Source organism: Paramacrobiotus metropolitanus, unplaced genomic scaffold (genome assembly GCF_019649055.1).
Source record: "Paramacrobiotus metropolitanus isolate TYO unplaced genomic scaffold, Prichtersi_v1.0 Parri_scaffold0000077, whole genome shotgun sequence".
Lineage (NCBI taxonomy): Eukaryota > Metazoa > Tardigrada > Eutardigrada > Parachela > Macrobiotidae > Paramacrobiotus > Paramacrobiotus metropolitanus.
This window is the reverse complement of record NW_026570297.1, coordinates 379,313-400,725: the sequence shown is the minus strand read 5'-3', so window position 1 is coordinate 400,725 and position 21,413 is coordinate 379,313. Positions and strand designations below refer to the sequence as shown.

The window sequence follows — 21,413 nt, the reverse complement described above, 5'->3', positions numbered from 1 at the left end:
TTTCGCTAATGCAGTGCTTTAGTGTTGTACTCGTAAACACACATCACATACCAACTGTACAAATAAAAAGTTCAATATTTGAAAGCGTTGACCTTCTTCATCGCTCGTACTGAGCTTTATATTTAGAAGTCCTCAGTGGTACTTCTAATTCCATTTCGGCATCAGCAGTTTCGTATTAATTTTAGTAAATGGTGTCACACAATGTGAACATATTTAGTTGCTCGCGTCGCCCATAGGTAATCATATTGAAATTGTATGAAATAGCGAATACACATTGCTACGCCCTTCTTCAAATACTTATATGTACATAGTTACAAGATTCCATAGCATTCTGGTTCGGCTCATTTGGGAAATGTAATGAATATTTGCATTGTCTACATATTGTACAGCAATGAGTTTGTTTGAGACCAATGCGTACTCGAACAAGAGACCTAATATTGATGTAACTGCAAAATTATACGCGATGCCGTGCTTTCCGTAATCGGTATTATGCACTTTTCTTCGAAGCTTACAAGATATTTTTAATCATTTCAAGCACAAGAAAACTTAAACTTTGCCTCGCGCCTTGGGTGCTCTACCATTAGGCTTCGGATCTGTATCTAAGTTTCGATGCAGATGTTAGCGGCGTTAAATGTTCTTTTTGGTTTGCTGGCGTTAGGCGGGATATTTCCGCATTATGCGAAGTTGCTGCATAACGCCAACAAGAGCCAACAGCATCATGATCGACGAGGTTGGAGGCACTACGTACACCAACTAGGTTCCGTCATACTCTGTATTTGGTCTGCATTTCTGAATATCTGCCTGATATACAGCACCGGCGGTTATGGTTATCTCATTTGGTTGACTTACAATGGAAAAGATAAAACAACCGAAATACTGATTAAATGGTTTTTGGAGCAATGGACTGTCGTCGCGCTGTTGACGAGTTTGCTTTTTAGTTTCAAAAGTCACAAGCTATCCGCAGTCATTGTTTGCTTGGAAACCGACCTCAACGGTGTTCAGCCGGAAACCTGGATGAGGAAAAACAACAGTGTCTTTTATAAACTGCTGGTTGTAGTTTTCGCCTTATTGTTCATTGTATTGTCCGCAATCTGGACCACCGTAATTCTCGACCCGATCGCTCATAAAATTACGTACGACATTGTACGCAGATCATTGTTAGAGCTTGCTGACATTCCGGTGAATATTAACAATACGCTGGATTTGATGCGAAATATTACTCTGAAACTAAGGAAACTTGATTTATCCGACAGTCCCAGTTTGGCAAGCAACCAGGCTTCGGTGGTGTTGGGTTTATTTTCCTTTTTTCCTCTCGTATCTGGTCTGTTTGGAGTGCAGATGGTGTTCATTTTGATCACATTGCCGGTCCATGCCGGTTTATCTACTATCAACCAAAAACTTGAGCACATTTTTCAGGATTTTGTCAGTACCTCGGAAGGGCTCAATGAAAAATTCTTTCAAGAGTTTCGCAGGCTGTCATCGGAACACTTGAACCTGGCTGTACGTATTCAGGAACTGGATGATATTTTTGGACCTGCCCTTTTGTGGTTGTTTGTTTCTGATATGTACGTGATTGTGTCTGGGATTGGTGTTATGAAAGGAAACACCAATGGTCTGGGACCGTTTACCGCCGAATTCTACACACCGGAAAATTTTTTCCGAATCGCCTGTCTAGGAAGTTGTCTTCTTGCAGTGCGGGTGTGGTGTGCAGTTCGTGTCCACGAAGAGGTATGATGTTTGGTCCAACACAATACAGGACAGACAATTTGGTGAGCAAGGCAATTTCCGATTTCTTATTTTTTGTTCGATATTAATGGAACAGAAAGGAGAAGCACAGAACAGAAGACAGTGCATACCAGATGAAGAATGACTCGTCGCAAAAAAGAGTTCTGCAACAAAGGCAAACAGTCACAGCGTGGTGATTTACAGATATCGGAAGTCAAATGTGATGTTAGCTTAGCCTGTCATGTAACATAATACCGAACGCCAGCCTGACTTGAGCAGCCACTGATCCCACCACGGAAATGGACAAATAGTGCAAAGAGCCCAATGCCCAGCCTTCATCTCACTGCACACTACTGGCCTCATGCTCCAAGACAAATGTTTTAATGCAGCCCCGAGGGTTCCACTATATGGGCCAGCCTGAGGCCCCAGCCCAAAATGAAACCATTAGATAGATAATTAGAAGGACTCAGAACCTTCTGTCATATATACGCCTGGAAACTAGAATAAACTTTGCGTTATGAATTGGTTGCACAAAAAAGCCTTTTTATACGGATTTATCAGTATTCTCAACAACGAAACTTAGGACTAATGGTTGCTTTTTAAAATCGCAATGCGGCTCCCATCTGCACTTAACCCTTTTTTAGCTTTAATGGCTTTCGGTGGGATATTGCCACAGTATATAACTTTATTTTCCAGCCAAAATAGCAATAAACAAAAAGGATTTAAACGTTATTATCTCCGATTAGCATCTACCGTACTTTATCTGTGGTCCGCTTTCGTCAGCCTGTGTCTCTTGTTTCAAATCGGCGTCATTGCGCATATCATTTGGCGAAGTTTCAAACGCGAAGACCAGATGAGCGAACTGCTGCTGAAGTGTTTCATGGAGCAATGGATGGTCGTTGCTTTTATTATCGTTGTATATTTTGCTCCTCAAGGACGAAACCTCGCACAGGTCATCGTAAAGCTGGACGCGGATCTGAATAGTATCGAACCGAACTCGTGGATACGTCAGTATAACGGAATATTATTTGCCGGGTTTTGTCTAGCTGCTGGTGCGGTGTTGATCGCAATATCAGCCGCATTTCTGTTCTTTGTTGCAACTCCCATAGCATTGAAATTCATGCATGATACTCTTAGCATCATGATACCGTCGGCCGTATTCAAAGCAATACTGAACCTACCGTTCAGTATTGCTTTGAATACGGCCGACGGTATCATTTCGATGGCGTCTGTAATGAACAGCACCAAAAGTTTTCCCGGTACAATCGACCAGAGTAACATCCTATTTCTCCGCATTTTCGATTTCTCTTTTATCTATAGCACATTCTCCGCTCCATTACTCAGCGCCGGACTATTCGGAGTGCAGATTTTATTCATGTTAATAACCATACCGTTGCATGTGGGGTTGGCGTGTGTTTATCAGAAGATCGAACAGTTGAATCACAGTTCGGTTGCCATCAAAACGATGGATCCTGCCTTTTTCCAAGAACTGCGAAATCTCTGCTCCCAGCATTTACGTTTAGTCATGCGCATTCGCGAGTTGGACAAAATATTCTCCCCAATTTTACTATGGCTGTTCGTCTCAGATGTGTATGTTGTCATAACCGGCATTGGAATTATGAAAGGCAATGTAACGTAATCAATTCTGAAGATACGAGAACAAATTTTATGGCGGCTTTGTACACCCCGGAAAATTTCTTTCGGAGCGTTTGTCTAGGAATAGTTCTGCTTGCTTTGCGAATGCTTTGCGCGGTCCGTGTACACGATCAGGTAGTAATGTTCCAAACTTTTTAATACCTGACTTAGCTAATAACAATCTAATTAATAATCATAACTTTGCTCTGTTCGTCAGGCGAGCCAGTTTGGCGTTCTTGTTGCGGTTTCGATGGAAGAGAAGAATTTTGCGGACCAGTGCGATCAGGTCACGATTAACCATCTGCAAACTGTTATCAATCGCTCGGCAGTACTCAAGGGCACATTTACCCTCAACCAGATGTGCGATCTCAATAAAGAATTTGTTGCAAGGGTAATTAAGTGTGATTAAATATGTTGCGATTTTTGTTCGCATATTTGATTCTTCTGACTACAGGTTATCGGAGTTATGCTGACTTATACAACACTGCTGTGGGAGATGGATAAGAAATAAGGTCAACTGGTCCAGTGGTTTGAAAGAAGGTCATGTCCTCGTTAGAAGCTTTCTATAAGCGTAGGAGTTGCAATGGACTACGTATTTTGAGGTTTAGTTGGTAAAATTTTGTCAGCGAAATGAAAACAACTACCGGCGATCGTTACAGTATGCAAGCAGTGATAATTTTATTCCAACCGAAATCATGTTTGTAGTGCTACGAGTGTGTACCGTAAACACCTGAACTACGTTCAGCGTAGTATTCCCGGTGCTGAAAACAACGCTTTTGATTCAGTTTTTTTAATACGGTGTTGACGAGACAGGAAAAAACGTCAAAGCTTTTGTCCAGAAGGTCATGTTTCCTGTCAGATGTCAGTGTTCTCACCGTAGACCAGCGGCAGTGCGCTGCAGAAGCGCTCGATCCACTCGGTGTGCGCAGCACAGTATTCGGATTCTCATTGTGCTGACGGTGAGTGTATTTCTCTGTTGGTCTATTTTCTGTTGTCCAATCAGGTCAACAAACAACTGTGTCGCACGGCCAATATTCTGATATTCTATTCTGCGCTTTACCCGATTGTCTGCGGTCGCCATGGATGATCTGCGCAATTTTTGCACCAGTCGTTTCAAACGGTCGATTTTGTGGAAACATCCTATGACGCAGTGTGGGAAATGTTGCCGGGAAATGTTTGCGCAGACCCTCGTCCCTGACCTTTCTGTAGAAAAGAACCATAGAAATATTTCGATGTGAATGCGCACAAGTACTGTATTACTTGTATTCATTACCCGTCCACAATTTTGTTTCTTTGAGAGGTGAAGACGATATGTGCCACATTTGTAGCTCACCATCAATTAAAAGATGTTTGCTAAGGCTAATGTTAGCGGCAACTCCTTGGCGAGTTCTTCAGAGTTTCAACGTTGATTTTTGCCCAAACCGTGCGATACCTCAAAGGTACCATATCATACATTCGTCCTCGAACTTCATTTTCGCCCGTTATGATGCCGTAAAACATATACAGTAAATGCGATAAGTACCGGCGAGACTTGATTGATATACGCATACTTGTGCGTAAATTCGTAAAGGCGAGGTCTTCTGTAAATTCGTATCACCTCGCCGTATCAATGATAAACAAGTGCTGTCCCTGTAGAAAAACAAGCTGATTCTAGGCCAGCGAATGGGATTTAGACGCCCTTAGGGAACTGCAACATAACCTTTTTGATCAAGCAAACCGATACTTTTAATATTCCAGTCTTTAGCCGCTGTGCTGACGTTAAAAGCACGGAAAACTCCCATGATTAACAAAGTTCCCCGCTATCTTTGCTATTCAGTTATGTTTTCGAGATTTGTCTTTTGAAATTGCTTGAGATGATAGCGTGCAGTGCCGATATCCCTTTCGATGTAGCATTCTACCTGCGCGTCCCGAAATTAATCGGCTTAGCGCCATATGACCAGCGTCATATTTCCAACGCTAGCCAATGTCGCGAGTTTCAGTGGGGCACTCTGTGGACATTCCTGATGTGTATTTTTCTCTGCGTATTGCTAGCCGACGACACTTTTGATATACACCTTTCGTTTTCTCAACAACATCAGTCCAATCAAATTGATATGTTTACCGCGCTGTTTTTGCTATCCCAGATAACGAACAACTTTCAGACGGCGATGGTATCCGGTGTCATGATAAAGAAATGTTCAAACATCCTGCGACTCTATCCCACGATCCAGAAATTAACAATGCCGTTGTCAACAATACAATACAAACGCTGGATGAAAATTGCTGGTGTTATGATCCTTGCTGTTACAGTGTCCAATACTCTTAAGGTGTTTGTCGCACATTTTACCACATGGAAAACTGGCAGCAGCAACCAGACTTTGATTTTCTTTGGCACGTTATTGGTTCCTGAACAATCAGCTCGCATTTACTTAATTGTTTTAAAACTTCTCAGAGCGGCTATCCGAACTCTACCCCAGGCAATATTTGCAACGTTCGTAGTCCCCATAATACTAGGATTTCGACAGCTAGCGCGCAGTTTAAAAAGCATTTCCTTCGAAACTGATTACGACAAATCAGTGGAACGTCTCCGCAAAGGCCACGTGACATTCCGCAGGCTACGGTGCTTAGTGGACCAAGTGAACGATAACTTTTCGGTGATCAACTTTGTTCTTTCCCTGCAAGAAATTATTATTTGGCTCGCCTATCTGGCTTCCCTTTTGACGCCGGTATTTGTCAATGTCAACCATTCCAAGGATTTTGAACAATTGCGCGTATACAAGGAGTTGATCGTAGCCAATATCCGATATACTTCGGTATTCAACATTGTTGGTGTCGTGCTAAGAGTGGTCGTTGGCGTTATGTGTGAAGAGCAGGTGGGCATAGTATTAACACCTACAAAAAACAGCTTCGGCTTCGCCTCCGCGTTTCTTGTGGTCTACGGTTGGTTCATAACTTCATTCGCATGAATTCGATTAGCATCAAGTAGTTAGCACTCAGCACCTTACATTCGGCAAAGCTAATAGGTAAATTGTGAAAGCGTAAAAACGGAATTTTTATTAAAAATCATTTATCATTTTCACTCCGACGCATTCCATTTGTTTCTACAAATCCTTTGTTTATTATATCTCGAAGAGACAGGACGAAATTTTATTGTCTATCAGGTACCAGATTTCAAATAACAGTACGCATGAACTGGACGGTAGCGGTAAATTTGTCATTCACTCATCCAACAAGCTCTATTCAGTGGTACTGGTGCTAATCCTGTCACTAACTCAATTAAACGGCACCGGATAGTACCCGAGTAGTAGTTCGGTCACTAACTAACGTAGCGATTTTGCTCACTGGACTGTGGTGGTAGTTTGGTCACTCACTCACCCAGCGATTTTGCTCACTGGGGTAGCTTGGTCACTCACTCGCGGTTCGATTTTGCTCACTGGGTAGTGGAAGTATTGTGTCCAGGCAAAATTTTTCTAAGTTTCACCATGAAACCACCTTGAAACAGGGTTGGATCGTTTGCGGCATCGTGCCGGCACGATTCTGATCGAACGTTTTTCAAAAAAATATCATGTGAGCCACTTCTGGACTATACCCGATCTAATGGCGTTGTCCGTTTTTTCAGTAGTTTTGTGGTTAGCGAGATCTGAAAACTACCCTATGGGGCGCCGCGCGTAGTACAGATCTTGTACTTAATATGTAATACCGCTTTTTTGTGCTAGTACTGATATTGTTTCTTTAGTCTCTTTCGGTAAAAGAATCAGTACGCTTGCTCCGGACCAATCCGACTGACTCGAAGCTGGCACGCTCCTGTGATTCTTTTCGCGACCTTATTGACGTGAAAACGACCGCAATTAGTGGCGCTGGCTATTTCACCATAAACAAGCAGTACATTCTTACGGTAACTTTTGACTTTCCGTTCGCAACTTGTCACAAAAGCAGAATGTACAGATACAGATACTTGCATTGTCGCATGGAGATAAAAATTATTTTGGACTTTTCAGCTGATCAGCGTTCTGCTTTCCTACACTGTCCTGCTCTATGTGACATGGGCATCGCAGGTGGATGTTCAGGGCACTATGGAATTCATGCGTAACGTGACGCAGTTCCCCTCACTGACTGGCTACCGCAATTTAATCGAAAGAAATGTTACGCTGTGATCTGCAAGTGGGATTCGAATTTAACTGGCACTGGTAATAGTTGCTGAGCCAGTGTCTCCGCATACTATATATAAGTGAGTATATATGCTGCATCCATAATCACACCAAAACACTGTGACTGCAAATCAAAAATTGATTATTTGAAAAAAAAACAGTCATGTATGAACCACCATGCTAGATAAATGTAATTTTTTTAACTTTTATTATGTGAGATGACCTCTGTGACTTTGTGATTTTCTTTTTACCGGACAACTTGATGTATTTGCTAGCGCTCTTACGAACCATTGTAATAAAGTCTCAGTGGTATTGTTTTCGCATTCCGTTTCGGCATTTTCAGCAGTTTTGGACTTATTAGTTAAATATGATCATGCTCATCGCCTTTATGTAATCATATTAAAATTACACCTCACTGGGAGAGCCGCTTGACAAATGTTCTTATACTGGTATTAATACATACGCTACAAGCGTTCATAACATTTTGGTTCGGGTAATTTCAAATGCGTTGGATGCTTGCATTATCTACATAACGATCTGGATTGAAACCATTGCATCCTGTGAGAACAGCTTAAAAGTGATGTGACTGCAAAATTATACATGGTGCCATCACTGCCATGCTTTTCGTTATGGGTACAATGCACGCTTTCCCAAACGTTATGAGATATTCTTATCGGAATACGCACAAGAAAATTTAAAACTTGCTTGTGCGTTGGCTGGTTTATTATTTGCAACAATTGCGACATGCTACATTCACATCTATTTTAAGATGCCGATGTTAGCTGCGTTAAAAATACTTTTGGGTTTGCTGGCCGTGGGCGGCATATTTCCGCATTACGCAAAATTTCTCCGTAATTCGAAAGACAGCCAACAATATCGTGCAGCTACAAGGTCGAGGCGCTACGTTCATCAGTTGTGTTCCATCATACTCCATTTTTGGTCAGCCTTTCTGAACATCTGCCTGATATACAGCATCGTCGTCTATGGTTATCTCATTTGGTTAACTTACAACGGAAAAGATAAAACAACCGAAATACTGATCAAATGGTTTATGGAGCAATGGGCTGTCGTCGGGCTGTTGATCAGTTTGTTTTTCGGTTTCAAAGGTCGAAAACTATCCGCGGTCATTCTAGGCCTGGAAACGGACTTGGATAGTATTCAGCCGGCAACTTGGATGAGAAAAAATGACGGCATATTTTACAAGCTGTTGGTTGTGGCTGCTACCTTGTTGTTCATTGTAGTGTCAGGCGTGTGGATCACCGTGTTTGTTGACCCGATTTCCCAAAAAATAACCTACGACACGGTCCGCAAATTAGTGTCAGACTTGGTTTCCCAGCTGCAATTTCCCGTGAATATTAATAATACGGTGGATTTAACGCGCAATATTACTGAGACACTGACGAAGCTCGAGATCCCTGATAGTCCGAATATACTGGCTTCGATAGTGTTTTCTGAATTTTCCTTCCCTCCAATGGTTGCTTCGCTGTTTGGGGTGCAGATGTTGTTTATTTTGATCGCACTACCCATTCACACCGGCTTATCTACTATCAACCTAAAACTGGAGCAGCTTTTTCGGAGTTTTAATAGTACGACGGAAGGGTTTAATGAAAAGTTCTTTGTCGATTTCCGTAGGCTATCGTCGCAGCACTTAAACATGATTCTTCGTGTTCAAGAATTGGACGATATTTTTGGGCCTGCTCTTTTGTGGCTGTTCGTTTCCGATATGTACGTTATTGTGTCCGGCATTGGTGTTATGAAAGGGAATACGAATGGTCTCGGACCCTTTACCGCCGAGTTCTATACCCCGGGAAATTTTTTCCGCATTGTCTGTTTGGGATGTTGTTTTCTAGCTGTACGGGTATGGTGTGCTGTTCGTGTCCATGAAGAGGTATGCTGTTTGGTCAGTGAGTCACACTGTACCGGCTGCAGATGATCTGATTTGAATGAAATACCGAAAGCACTGTAAAATATTTCCCGAAAATTGGGAATAGTTTGCTGTAGACCTCTATTTTATATTCGTTTGTAATAGGCGAACATTTTTGGCGTTCGAGCTGCGGTGTTAATGGAACAAAAAGGAGTAGCGGACAACTGCAGCCAAAAGATGATCCACCACTTGCAGCTCATCATCAACCGACTCGGAGTACTGAAGAACGCCTTCACTCTTTACCAAATGTGTCCGCTAAATAAAGAGTTCATTGCAACGGTAACAACAACACTTATTTCTACTGAAAAAGTTTGGCTAAATGTATATTCTAATTTTCTCAAATGTTGCTTTGCAGTCACTGTTTTCAGAAAGATATTAAAGAAGTTACACTATTTGTCATTTCGCAGGTCATTGGAGTACTGCTGACTTATGTAACTTTAATATGGGAAATGGACAAACAGTGAGCACTAAATGGTTGTGGATAGAACGCTGGCCACCGAACGAATCACGAGCATGACTTCTTTACTTTTCTGTAACTGAAGGTGCGTTCTGACTTTTGGGAGAATCATTGTGACCTTTGTGCTGTACCTGGTCCAGCGTGACCAACATTCAATAATAACGATAAATGTACTGTATTTACACGATATTGATGATTCTTGCCAGGATGGCGCCCTGTGGCGGTTGGGAGCCGTGCGACTCAGGTGCGACGCGAAGTTGTCGTAGGCCCATAGAAACTAGTGCTTATCCCGGCACTTTTTAAACAGCGCGCGTTCGCAAACTGTACTGTTTGTTAACTGGACATATACATGAAAACTTACAGAAAACCATCCTCTGCAAAAGAGGAGAAACTTTGTGATAAAAATGCTTACACTGCTGTTAAATTAAGCGGTAGCTCTATGGCCACGGTATTACTCTACCGCCTTAAATTTTAGAACGCGACCAGAAACACAGCGCATGCGTAGTTCTCCTGTTGGCGCACTCTAAAATCCCTGTTTGTTAGTGACGTCAAAATGACACACTGCCAGTCTTCAGTCCAGGTGAGAATCACGAATTAAGAGACAGCAAAATCCCCTGTACCGCTGGCACTAGGCGTCGGCTCCATTGATGTTTTTTAATGTTCATCCATTTCTTACTATGTCAATGTTTTTCCCTTATTGTTAATAAGCTTTAGTGCTATCACAAACCCTGAAAGGAAGTTAAAATGTTGTACGAGTACATATACTATGGACTGAAGTCGATAGTTACACCGAACGCAACGTTAGATCCCAAACCAATTAACAGTTTTAGATCGGAACAATCCATAAATCAATAATACTTACTCAGGTTCCATGGGAAACCTCAAGAGAACAAATTTCAAACGGGTTACAAGAGAGTGTATACTCTAAAGAGCGAACCATTGCGTTGACTACTAATGCACCTATCGTGCATTCTGTTGGAAAGAATATACTGCTTTGTAAAAAAAGGCTCCTTTAAATTAGCCGTTCTTGTTTTTACCCTTATTATCAGCAACAGTGACTTACAGGCTGCAGTTGCTGGAAAACACTACAATGCGGCTCTCATCTGCACTTAACCCTTTTTTAGCTTTACTGGCTTTGGGTGGAATAATTCCACAGTATTTGACTGTGTTTTTCGGCCAAAACATAAGTCAACAACAAGGATTTAAACATTATTTTCTCCGCTTAGCTTCTACCGCACTTATTCTATGGTCCGTTTTTGTAAGCTTGTGTCTGTTGTTTCAAATTTGCGTTTTGGCGTACCTTATTTGGCGAATTTTTAACCGCGAAGACCAGATGAGCGAACTACTGCTCAAGTGCTTCATGGAGCAATGGATCATCGTCGCTTTTGTTGTCGTTGTATATTTCGTTCCTCAAGGACGAAATCTCAAAAAGGTCATCGTAAAGCTGGAGGCGGATCTGGATGCTATTAAACCGAATTCATGGATACGCAAATATAGCGGAATTTTATATGCCGGTTTCTGTCAAGCTGCTGGCGCGGTGTTGATCGCAATATCTGCCGCATTTCTGCTAGTTGTTGCCACGCCTATAGCGGCGAAATTATTGCATGATGCTCTTGGCACCATGATACCGCCGGCCGCATTCGAAGCTTTATTGAATGGTAGCGCTTCGATGATGGATGTGGTGAACAGTACTAAAAGTCAAACCATCGATCAGAGTAGTGTTGCAGTTTTTCGCATTCTTGATTTTTCTTTTCTCTTTAGCACATTCTCAGCTCCTTTATTTAGCGCCGGACTTTTCGGACCGCAGATTTTGTTCATGTTAATCACCATACCGTTGCACGCGGCGTTAGCGCATGTTTACCAACAGATCGAACAGTTGCACAACAGTTCAGTAAATACTAGAACACTTGATTGTGACTTTTTTCAAGAAGTGCGAAATCTCTGCTCACAGCATTTAAGTTTAGTTCTGCGCGTGCGAGAACTGGATAAAATATTTTCCCCGATTTTGTTATGGCTTTTCATCTCGGATTTATACGTTGTCATAACGGGCATCAGCATTATGAAAGGAAATGTCAGTTTTGAGCACGAAAGTTTTATGGCGGTACTATACACTCCGGAAAATTTCTTTCGGAGCGTTTGTCTAGGAATAATCCTCCTCGCTCTGCGGATGTTTTGTGCAGTCCGTGTTCACGATCAGGTAGAAAGCGTTGAAATTACTAAAAACAGACTTATCAAAAAATTGTTTGTTTGAAAGGCAAGCCAGTTTAGCGCTCTGGTAGCGGTTTCGATGGAAGAGAAGAATTTTGCGGACCACTGCGATCAGGTTACGATGAACCATCTGCACACTGTTATTAATCGCTTGGCAGTACTAAAGAGCACCTTTACCCTCAATCAAATGTGTGATCTCAATAAAGAATTTGTTGCAACGGTAATAAAATTTCTCTTAAAACTGGTGTGATTTTAGTACTAACGTACTGTATTCGAGAAGCTAAATATGCCGACAATTATCTACAGGTTATCGGAGTAATGCTGACGTATACGACGTTACTGTGGGAGATGGATAAAAAGTAATATCGAATGGTTTGGAGAAAGCTATGGCCTACGGAAGGGTTTCTCTAAACTTGCATGAGTTCGCAGTGGTCTACGTATTCTAACTTTGATAACATGTTGCCAATGAATCATTGGCAATGATCAACCGGTGATCGTGGAATCTGCAAGCACTGCTCATTTCACCGGAATAATGTTTGTGGTACCATGTGGGCTAGCTAGCACACCTGAACTAGTTCCAGCGTAGTATTACTTTAAAGAACGACTTATGAGCTTCGTTGGAAGCTTTGTTAAAACTGGTAGAAAAGTGTCGGTCATGTCATATTTTCATGTCAGTGTTTCAGCTACTCAGTACTACACAATTCTCCACAAACGCATACTTAGACAAGGTCAAACTTAAGGTCTGGAGTAACACAGTCAGATGAAAGCTCTTAAAGGTTATATGATACTGTCCGCCTTTCTTTAGGATTGTAGTAGTCATAAACAACAATGCTTTGATCTTTAAGGTCCTTCACTTTGTAGATTCGGTACATTGTCAGCTTAAAGCAGGTTGGCGTTTGTTCCAACTGTAAAGCAAATTTATAACCAGACCTTGCCAAACATCAGAGTACAAAATTACTAATCATAGCAGTAGTTCCAACCATAAGAGCGAATAATAAATCTTCGACTTACCTGGTCAAAATACAGATTCAACTTTGTCTCCTTGTTTTCGATTTCGGTTTTTCGAAGAGTGGAAACGGTTTTAACTAGTCTATGAACCTCATCCTCATCAAACTGGTAACCGGAAAGCGAGTTCACTTCAATGACCGCCATGCTACTTTTGCCTTCTCGAATATATCTGCAAGATGGTTGTTTGATAAACGCATGTGCAAGACGTGAAAAGAGTTTGTGTAATGCTGTTTACCTGCTGCAAATGCCCATTCGCAAATCGGTGGTGGAAGTCGTCTTTGTAACGTTAAGGTCGAATGCGACATCTTCAGCCGGCTTGGCCACGTTGTATGTCCAGCTCAAGTAAGCTATCGCAACACCTTTGCCTTGCGCTTTCATATTGAGCGCTTTTGGCTTGTTCTGCAGCTCCATCGTCTGTAGGACAACTGACGTTTCTGGAGTGAGCGACATGCTTTGTTTAATTCGGTCGTAGTTAATGTCGATTTGCATGGACGGCGGATTAATGAAAGCTTTGGCAAATTCAGCAAGAGCGGTCAGTCCGACCACAGTATCCTGTAACACAAATTAATGTTATTGTACTGTACAATGTACATAACAATTGCCCAAATACAATACTATGTACAAGCCCGGCCCGAAATTTTTAAACCGCTGTAAGCGGGATATTTGAGAAACGTGGGCAGGTGGGCTTGAGCCATACAAGGTGCTCTACGCCAGTGCATCCAGTGAAGAGTAGATAAAATCCAGCCTTACTGTGCGCTATTCACTGCGTCGCGCTTACAGCGGTTTAAAAATTTCGGGCCGGGCTTGTATGTCTATGTATGCACTATACTCGCGGTGTGCTGCTTCAACAAAGTATTTTGCACTATTTCTCAGTTTGTTGGGCATTTGATTTATGCAGCGAAGTAATTTATTCATAGCTATACCTGCGTCGAAACAAATCCACCTTCAGCGTTTTGTTTGGAGATCAACCAGGAAACAATGGGAAGACAAGATGAGAACTTATTATTAGCCAAGAATGCCAGCAGAGCATAGGCGGTAGCTTCCACGTCTTTGGCATTGGTTGGATACGAGTGTTCAGCGTCAGCGCCTTTATCGGAGAGCGAGGCGACAGTAGTCCAGTAAGCGGCCGAAGTATTCTTAATCATTTTCTGCTCCAGCAAGTCTAGAGCAGTCGCGCTCTTTGCGCTCTTGGACTTCGCCAGTGCGTACGCCGTGATGGCCAAGGTGTACGAATCGTTGGTTATTGTGGAGAGCTGGGATTCCAGAAACACGACGGCTTTATCTTTTGAAGAAACCAGCTGACCCCACAACTTATCGTGGGACTCTTGATACTGAAAGAGTGACAGGAGAGTAAATGCTGTTAAAGCAACACCGGAGGAAGCTCCTCCTTGGTGCTGCTTGTCTATGACCTTTCCGTTTTCCTCAAAAGAACCATCCTCTTTTTGTTGGCTTATTAGGAAACGCATAGCAGATTCAATAACATTATCTTCGATAATCGGGACAAATTCCGTTGCTTCCGAAAACACTCGGGCAACGTAGGCGGTGAGCCATGTTGAGCCAATTGGATCAGAATTCCCCCAAGCACTATACGAATCGTCGGTGTGCCGGTAAGTTAATTCTCGTTGATATCCCAGTTCCATGTTGGATAGCAGCTTTGACTTCTGGGGCTCGGCAAGTTGATTGAGCTGTTTCAAATATTTTGCAACAACGAGATTCGGTGTCGTTGTGGCCATGTTCTGTTCGCCGCATCCGGTTGGAAGTCGGATCAGTTTATGCAGATTATTCATAGCTGCACCTAAGATATCTCCGACAACGCGAACCTCCACTTTGTCTGATCCGGCAACTATTCCAACCGGGTCGGAGGGCAATGTTAGCGGGAGATTAAGATTCGATGACTGGCGGAGGTCAATAAAAACTGGTCGACTATAATATTGCTTCACGCCTTCCGGTTTAACCGGCAGCGTTTTCTCCAGCTGATCAGCGGCAAACGTAGATTGTACAGTCACCTTCAGAACCAAGTCTCCAATTTGTTGTGGAATTATGGAGAAGGCAGCGGTCACTCCTTCGCTACGTTTGGCAACAATGTTCTTATTCAGGCGCACAGTTGTGTTGTCAGGATTGCGGATTTCCAACTGCACTCGGACATCTTGTTGTTGGGACATGTAGTTGAAGACAAGGACTTCAGCAGTCAAGTTTTCGTACCGCACTATGCTGAAGGGCAAATTGAGGACAGCAAAGAAAGGTTGGAAAACCTTAAGCTACAATAAAAGTAAATCATTAATGAATGGTTTATTTATTGCTTTGCCAGACTGTGCGCCTTGAGTACTCATACTTTAGCCGGAACGGATGTCAATCCCAAACCAGTGGAATTGTTCAAACTGAAAGCGGTTATTTTCCAGGTAGTTACTGAATCCGGAACTTTGGATTGTATTTCCGCCAAACCATCGGAACTGAAAGGAGAAAGTTTAGTTAAAAGGGACTTTACGCAGTTGATGAGCAACAGGACAAATGATAGATTCAACGCTTCGGTTTACAAATAAATAATTTTAAGGTTGCCGTACTTTGCTTGGAGCGACTCGAAAAACTTACTTCGATGTTGCTGTTTCAAAAAGGAAACTCTGTCGAAAGTCTTTTCGGTTTTGGGTAGGAGACTGCAAATTATCGGCGCTCTTTTCTTCACTGGCTTCACCAGCAACCGACGTCAGCTCAACTGCTTCCGTTGATGTGACTGGTTCCGATTCTTGCGCTTGATTATCTTCGTCACCACCAGCAACTGCTCCCGTTCCGCTAAACGCAATAACTCGGCCTGTATGAGGGCCACCAAGAATTTCCGGACTTGCAATTGCCACCTCGTCTTCTTCGCTATCGTAGTAAATGGGTTCCTCTTGTGACGAAGGAAGGTGTTCACTGGTCATTATGAACTGTCCAGGGTTCTTGTTCTGCAAATTTGCAAGCGATAGTTAGTAGTAAAAATCCTGAATGAAGCTTTCAAAATAACCTCAAAATAGTCCTGAAAGTAGTCCTTCACGGAATACATATCAGATGGGGACGATGCTGGTTTTGCTTTGCCAATAGCCGCATTCACCTACGATGAACCACGGAAACAATAGAAAACAAACCACATCACTCGCTTTGCGTTTACATAGGCATTTAATTTACTCTTAAGTCGTAATCGTTATTTGGATACGTAACACTGGCACATACTTCGCTTGAAGAAAGGTCATTTCCGGCTTTCAGCAAGAGCAGACTTTCATCCATAGCCAGAAAGGCAACGAATGACAACGGGCTGGTTTTGGCTTTGAACAGCGCTTCTTCACCGGGTTGAGCATATCCTAATCCGCTTTTCGCTTCGGCCGAAACTGTGACCTGTACAACTTGCGGTTATGCAGGTGAGATGTGTTTGCAGAATATTACGCAAACAATCGTACCTCAGTTCTTTTCGCCGGCGACGCGAGTGAAAACAGCTGAATGTTTCCAACCACTTCAGCATCATCGCGGATATAATAAACCGTTAGACGGCCTTCAGGACCCAACGCTTCCACTAATGGTACGGAAATGACGATGTAAGAACCGCGGTCGGAGGTGGAGTTGCTCCAGAGATAACTGTCGTTCGAAATTGATTGGACCTAGAACAGATGCAATACTGCTATTGCTTTGTGCTGGTTTCGATTTTGAATGTCTTGTGGCTAAACAACATAACACTGTGTAAAGTAAACGTTGCACCCTGGCAAGCCGTACCAAATACTGGATTGTCTCATTGGTCCTGGTTGTCATATTGATCCCAAAATTTGCCGTTTCTCCACTCTTAAGTTCTTTAGAAAGTTGTTTGATGTTCAAAAAGCTCGCGCTTGGTGATTCTCTTCCTTTAATCGAGACCTGTTTTTCTTCGTCAATATATTTGATATTAAGGCTAATTCTGCGGGCATCTTTTGTGGTTGGGATGTCAACATCCAGAAGACCGTTTACTGGAACTTTAAGAGTGAGAACTTGGTTGAATTGCGACCCAGTCTGACCTCCGTCGCTATCCGAGCTGGTATCAACAAGACTGGCGTTTTTGTTGATAATAATCTTTTTTCCTGAATAGCCTCGTTTGTCGTAAAGCGAGTACTGAATACTGATCTGCTTTGTGCTGGGAGGAAGTGGTCGTCCATCCAGATCGCTAACCCGGACGCGAAATTGATAATTTTGTCCAGGCAAAAAGTAGTCGGCGTTATCCAGCAGCTCTACTTTATAATTTTTTTTGCTGAAGGTAACAGAGCCCGCGGCAATTTTTGATTGGCCGGTTAGTGCTTCTGTGAAGTTGACCTTGACTTCCAGTTTGTCATCCTCACTGTCTCCGTTGTACAGAGAGCTAACGGGCGAAGAAACTGGTAGAGTAACAAGAGATCGTCCGTTGAAATCCTGATTAAAACGTGCAAAATGAGATAAAAAGACATCATCGCAAATACAACTGGAAAAGTAAGCATGCTTATCAAATAGTCTGTCAGACTTTAAAGTTTTTATTATTACTGTCGCCGACTACTACAGTTTTGTCCCTCGTATTTCAAAAGCAAGAATATCTCTGAAATCAGGAATACATACCGCGATCGATAGGTTTTGATTTAAGTCATTTCCCGCGTAACCTTTTCTCCAAGTTATTTCCAGTTTGCCTTTTACAGGTTCACCGAATGTATAACTGAAAACGGTGGTAAAACAATGCTCACAAACCATGTTTAACTCATGCTCGAGATATATTTAACCATACTTTGCTTCAACGAAGAATGTCAACGAAGAATCAGCAGGCGTGACAAAATTTGCCAGTGACAGTATTTTCACATCAAATCTTGGCAGAACTGAAAATATGCACACCTTGCATGAAACAACGTGATAAACAAAATTTAGGCAAATTAACCCAGGCGCTTACCATACTCGTCAACCGAAAACTGTTTTGTTCCAAGGATATCGTGCGAGTCCGATGTGCTCACCTCGATGGTCCAGGCGCCCAACAGCGGTTCAGTTGATAGTAAGAAATCTCCGGCAAAGTATCCATTGACTAAAATGTCACACGATGGTGATGCGTTCAGAATATCTGAGTAAAGTAGCAACAGAAGAGATCGACAGGACGGTTACCATTAGGATCCGTGGCGTTAGTGTACTGTTTGACAATGTTGTTCTGGGGATCCTGCGCCAGAATTAATCGTTATCACATTGCTATTATCGAGGCTAATTTCCATTAATCGTAAAAAGTGCCAAAATTTCGTTACCAGTATTCGCACGGTGAGTGGAATGTGAACAGGCAAAACCTGTTCGTTCACGGTGACAATGCGGAAGCGTACGGTGTCTGTGGCTTTATACAACGGCTGGTCAGTTTGGACAAAGGCCAACTGTTTGTTGGTTGTTTCAGCTACAGTTAGTTCACGAATGTACAGTGGCCATGAGTAAGTTGTGTAAAATCTGCCGCTTAAACTATTTCCATTAATCGACAGTTTAAAACCCTCTCCTGTTCCGGGGTATTTTGATAAATCGGGGATCTGTAAGCAAAGTTGGTACCATACAGAAATATGGTTAACTTGTTTTTCCAGTTCGAAGTCCACGGACAGGTGACACAATAGATATCATCCTTTGTTATTTTTCTTGAATTAAATTTACTTACGCTGATTTCCAGTTTGCTCAACGTATCCGATTTGATCACAAAAGAATTTGTTGATGCATATTGATCTGGTTGCAGACTTTCCCATTCGTACAATTTCCGGGGTCGCAGACTGACATCCACATGGATGTCTGACTTGGCATTCCGGCATAATATGGAAATCGGAAATGTACTATTGGAGTGTACGGTTTTGGGTCCAATAATAAGATAATTCATCCAGTCGTCGGCAATTACGCAGCCGGCGACAATCGTCAATACGGACAGAACTTTCAGAAGCATCGTGCACTTGCTCGATTTAAAAAAAATTGTGCAATCAGTAACAATGATGCTGAAGTCTTATATCAGCACGATTACAAGGGAAAATAAGGAGCGGCTTGACAATGTAATTATACCGGTGAATTATGAGCCAATAATGCATAATGCTCAAGCTGCTTTACTTATATAAGCTTCTTAATTGTGCGAGAGCCAGTATTACCGTCCATTTAGCCAAAGCCCGGAGGGGATGTACTTTGCTAGAAAAACGTCCGAAACGTGAGAGAAGGCTCGGCTGTTAACGGAAAGATCGTTGCTGTACTAAGTACACGTGTCTGCCCATATATAACTGCAAGGAAACCAATATTTTTACTTGGTATGCGTACCGCAGGGGAGCGTTAAGGAATACAACGACCAGGATATGTCGAACGGGTAATGTAGCAAATGGGCAGTGACAACGTTTTGCAAGATCATGTTCCACAACTACCTTTGCCCTATTCCAAGAAAAGACGCAAAGTACGTCAGCTGTATTACCAGCCCTTTAGCAGAAGACAGTGATTTCTCATGTCAACCTTGGTTATTTATTGTTAGTCATGATCAGATAGCGCAATCTGTAACTTCTATCAATATATTGTATATTTTCCGTAAACTGTTATGGTTATTGGCATAGTGTAAACGTCGTAATGCACAGCTAGCAAAACGGGGAGCACCGGCACTTTCTCTGACTTTATATTCTTTAACTTCTTTTCCAGTTTTGGAAGGTGATAAAAATACTGTCAGTCTATTTGACCGTTAAACGTATACTCGTACTATAAATTTATTATTCGACACTAGGTAGTAGTAAATACACTGAAGTTCACGATCAGAACGAGTATATATATATATATATATATATATATGTTAGATTACAAGTACGAAGTATGCAACTTTTATTCAAATTGTTATTAAACCGAGCGTAGCTCAATGAATTACTTGCTGTGGGATGATACTAATTAAGAAGAGATTTTGTCTGTAATGTTTGAACAAGCACACACGCCTGCTCCAAAAACTGAAGATCACACCGACACGAGACACCGGTATTTACTTTAGATGGGTAATCTAAAGAAGCTATCAAACTAACCACAAGTCATTGGTTAAACTATTGCACGCTACTGCAGGGCGGTTTCGTTACTCTGTGGTCACTACATTTTATGTACAGTATATACAACTTGTAATATAACTATTAGATAATTTATTTTTTCGTTATTTTTCACGAGATCCAAAAGTCAAAATATCTGGCGAACAATTAAGGAACAAGCTCTTAATGTTTGAACAAGCACACACCTGGACAGCACGCAAAAGTTCGCAGCCTATGTTAAGCAATTTAAAACTCAGACTGAATTACACATTAGGAAACTTATCTTCCGAAGTTTGCACAGGACGTTGATGACTGGTTAAATGACGAAGCGTTGTGGCACTGGTACAAAGCAGCTACTAAGTCTGTAATGGAACCGTGGAGCTCCCGTTGGTCATTTTGGCAGTCTGTCATGTCGGTCACAAAGAGAATGTATGTCACTAAAGCACCGCCAATCTGCAAAAATCAGAAGCCGGTTCATATGAGTCTCTTTGAAAATTAAACGACATTTTAACTGCTCATATTTGTGGCTGAAAGCACAGTTATAAATCACCAGATACTGTAACTGTAGACGCTACCGTTGTGACATAATCCTTAGTGAACTGGAAATAGCCGCCGCCATCGACAGCGGTTTTCGTTGTCATAACTTCCCGTTGCAAAAGCGTTATTGTATGCTGAAATACAGCGTGATTTGGATCCGTTATGCAGGATGCGCCAACGCGATCCAGCTCAATAGAAACATTTTGTGCCTACAAGAGGCAGTACTATCTGCAAGTAATTTTGTTAAGCAGGAACGGCAGCTTTTAAGCGTCATACCTGTTCATAGTAAAATATGCAGATACAGATTTTGACAGCGAACTGAATGGCAAACAGTGTTGAAACAAAATGCAGCATCTGACACGTGGCTAAGTTCTCTTGTTTTCTCCGGTCAGCATTCTGGCCTTGTTCAAACGAGGAATTATGTAAAACTGCCGCGGTGCACGCGATCCAAGTGAAAATTTCTAATACACTGTTCCCCAAATTGGATAAAGAAAACGCACGATTTATCTCGTTTATCACACGATTAAGGGCGCGAAATTTTCGCATTTCTTCCTGCACCGTCAACCCAGCGTGACCTTTTTCACCTGCTGCCTTGCGTGATAAGTTTTTCAAGTTTTTGTTGATTAGCATCATGGAAGAAATTAGCGGCAACAGAAGACTAAGCATCATTATTTGTGGCACAAGATAAGTGGCATGGTTGACAAAACCGCTTAGGATGTTCAACGTCGTAACAAGTCCGCCGGGAATTCGAATCACTCCAAAGACTCTTAAGTAGACAACCCAATTAGCGGCTT

The 21,413-nt window shown here is 42.2% G+C and overlaps 2 protein-coding genes across 2 annotated transcripts; one reads left to right on the top strand and one right to left on the bottom strand.

The window, feature by feature from the left end:
* Nucleotides 1–658: 658 nt before the first annotated feature.
* LOC129595424 (uncharacterized) lies at nt 659–10,223 on the top strand. Its single transcript, XM_055492429.1, has 3 exons — nt 659–1,728; nt 9,517–9,690; nt 9,819–10,223. Exons 1-3 carry the CDS (start codon nt 1,015–1,017, stop codon nt 9,873–9,875), a joined length of 945 nt encoding a protein of 314 aa, XP_055348404.1. The 5' UTR covers nt 659–1,014; the 3' UTR covers nt 9,876–10,223.
* Nucleotides 10,224–12,751: 2,528 nt separating this feature from the next.
* LOC129595368 (CD109 antigen-like) lies at nt 12,752–19,431 on the bottom strand. The gene is made up of 17 exons (XM_055492356.1): nt 19,352–19,431; nt 18,717–18,998; nt 18,328–18,594; nt 18,194–18,245; nt 17,988–18,116; nt 17,829–17,916; nt 17,666–17,759; nt 16,823–17,485; nt 16,513–16,710; nt 16,289–16,450; nt 16,083–16,169; nt 15,674–16,023; nt 15,417–15,534; nt 14,008–15,342; nt 13,320–13,636; nt 13,088–13,253; nt 12,752–12,981 (listed from the first exon to the last, which is right to left on the bottom strand). Exons 2-17 carry the CDS (start codon nt 18,990–18,992, stop codon nt 12,847–12,849), a joined length of 4,437 nt encoding a protein of 1,478 aa, XP_055348331.1. The 5' UTR covers nt 18,993–18,998; nt 19,352–19,431; the 3' UTR covers nt 12,752–12,846.
* Nucleotides 19,432–21,413: the final 1,982 nt, after the last annotated feature.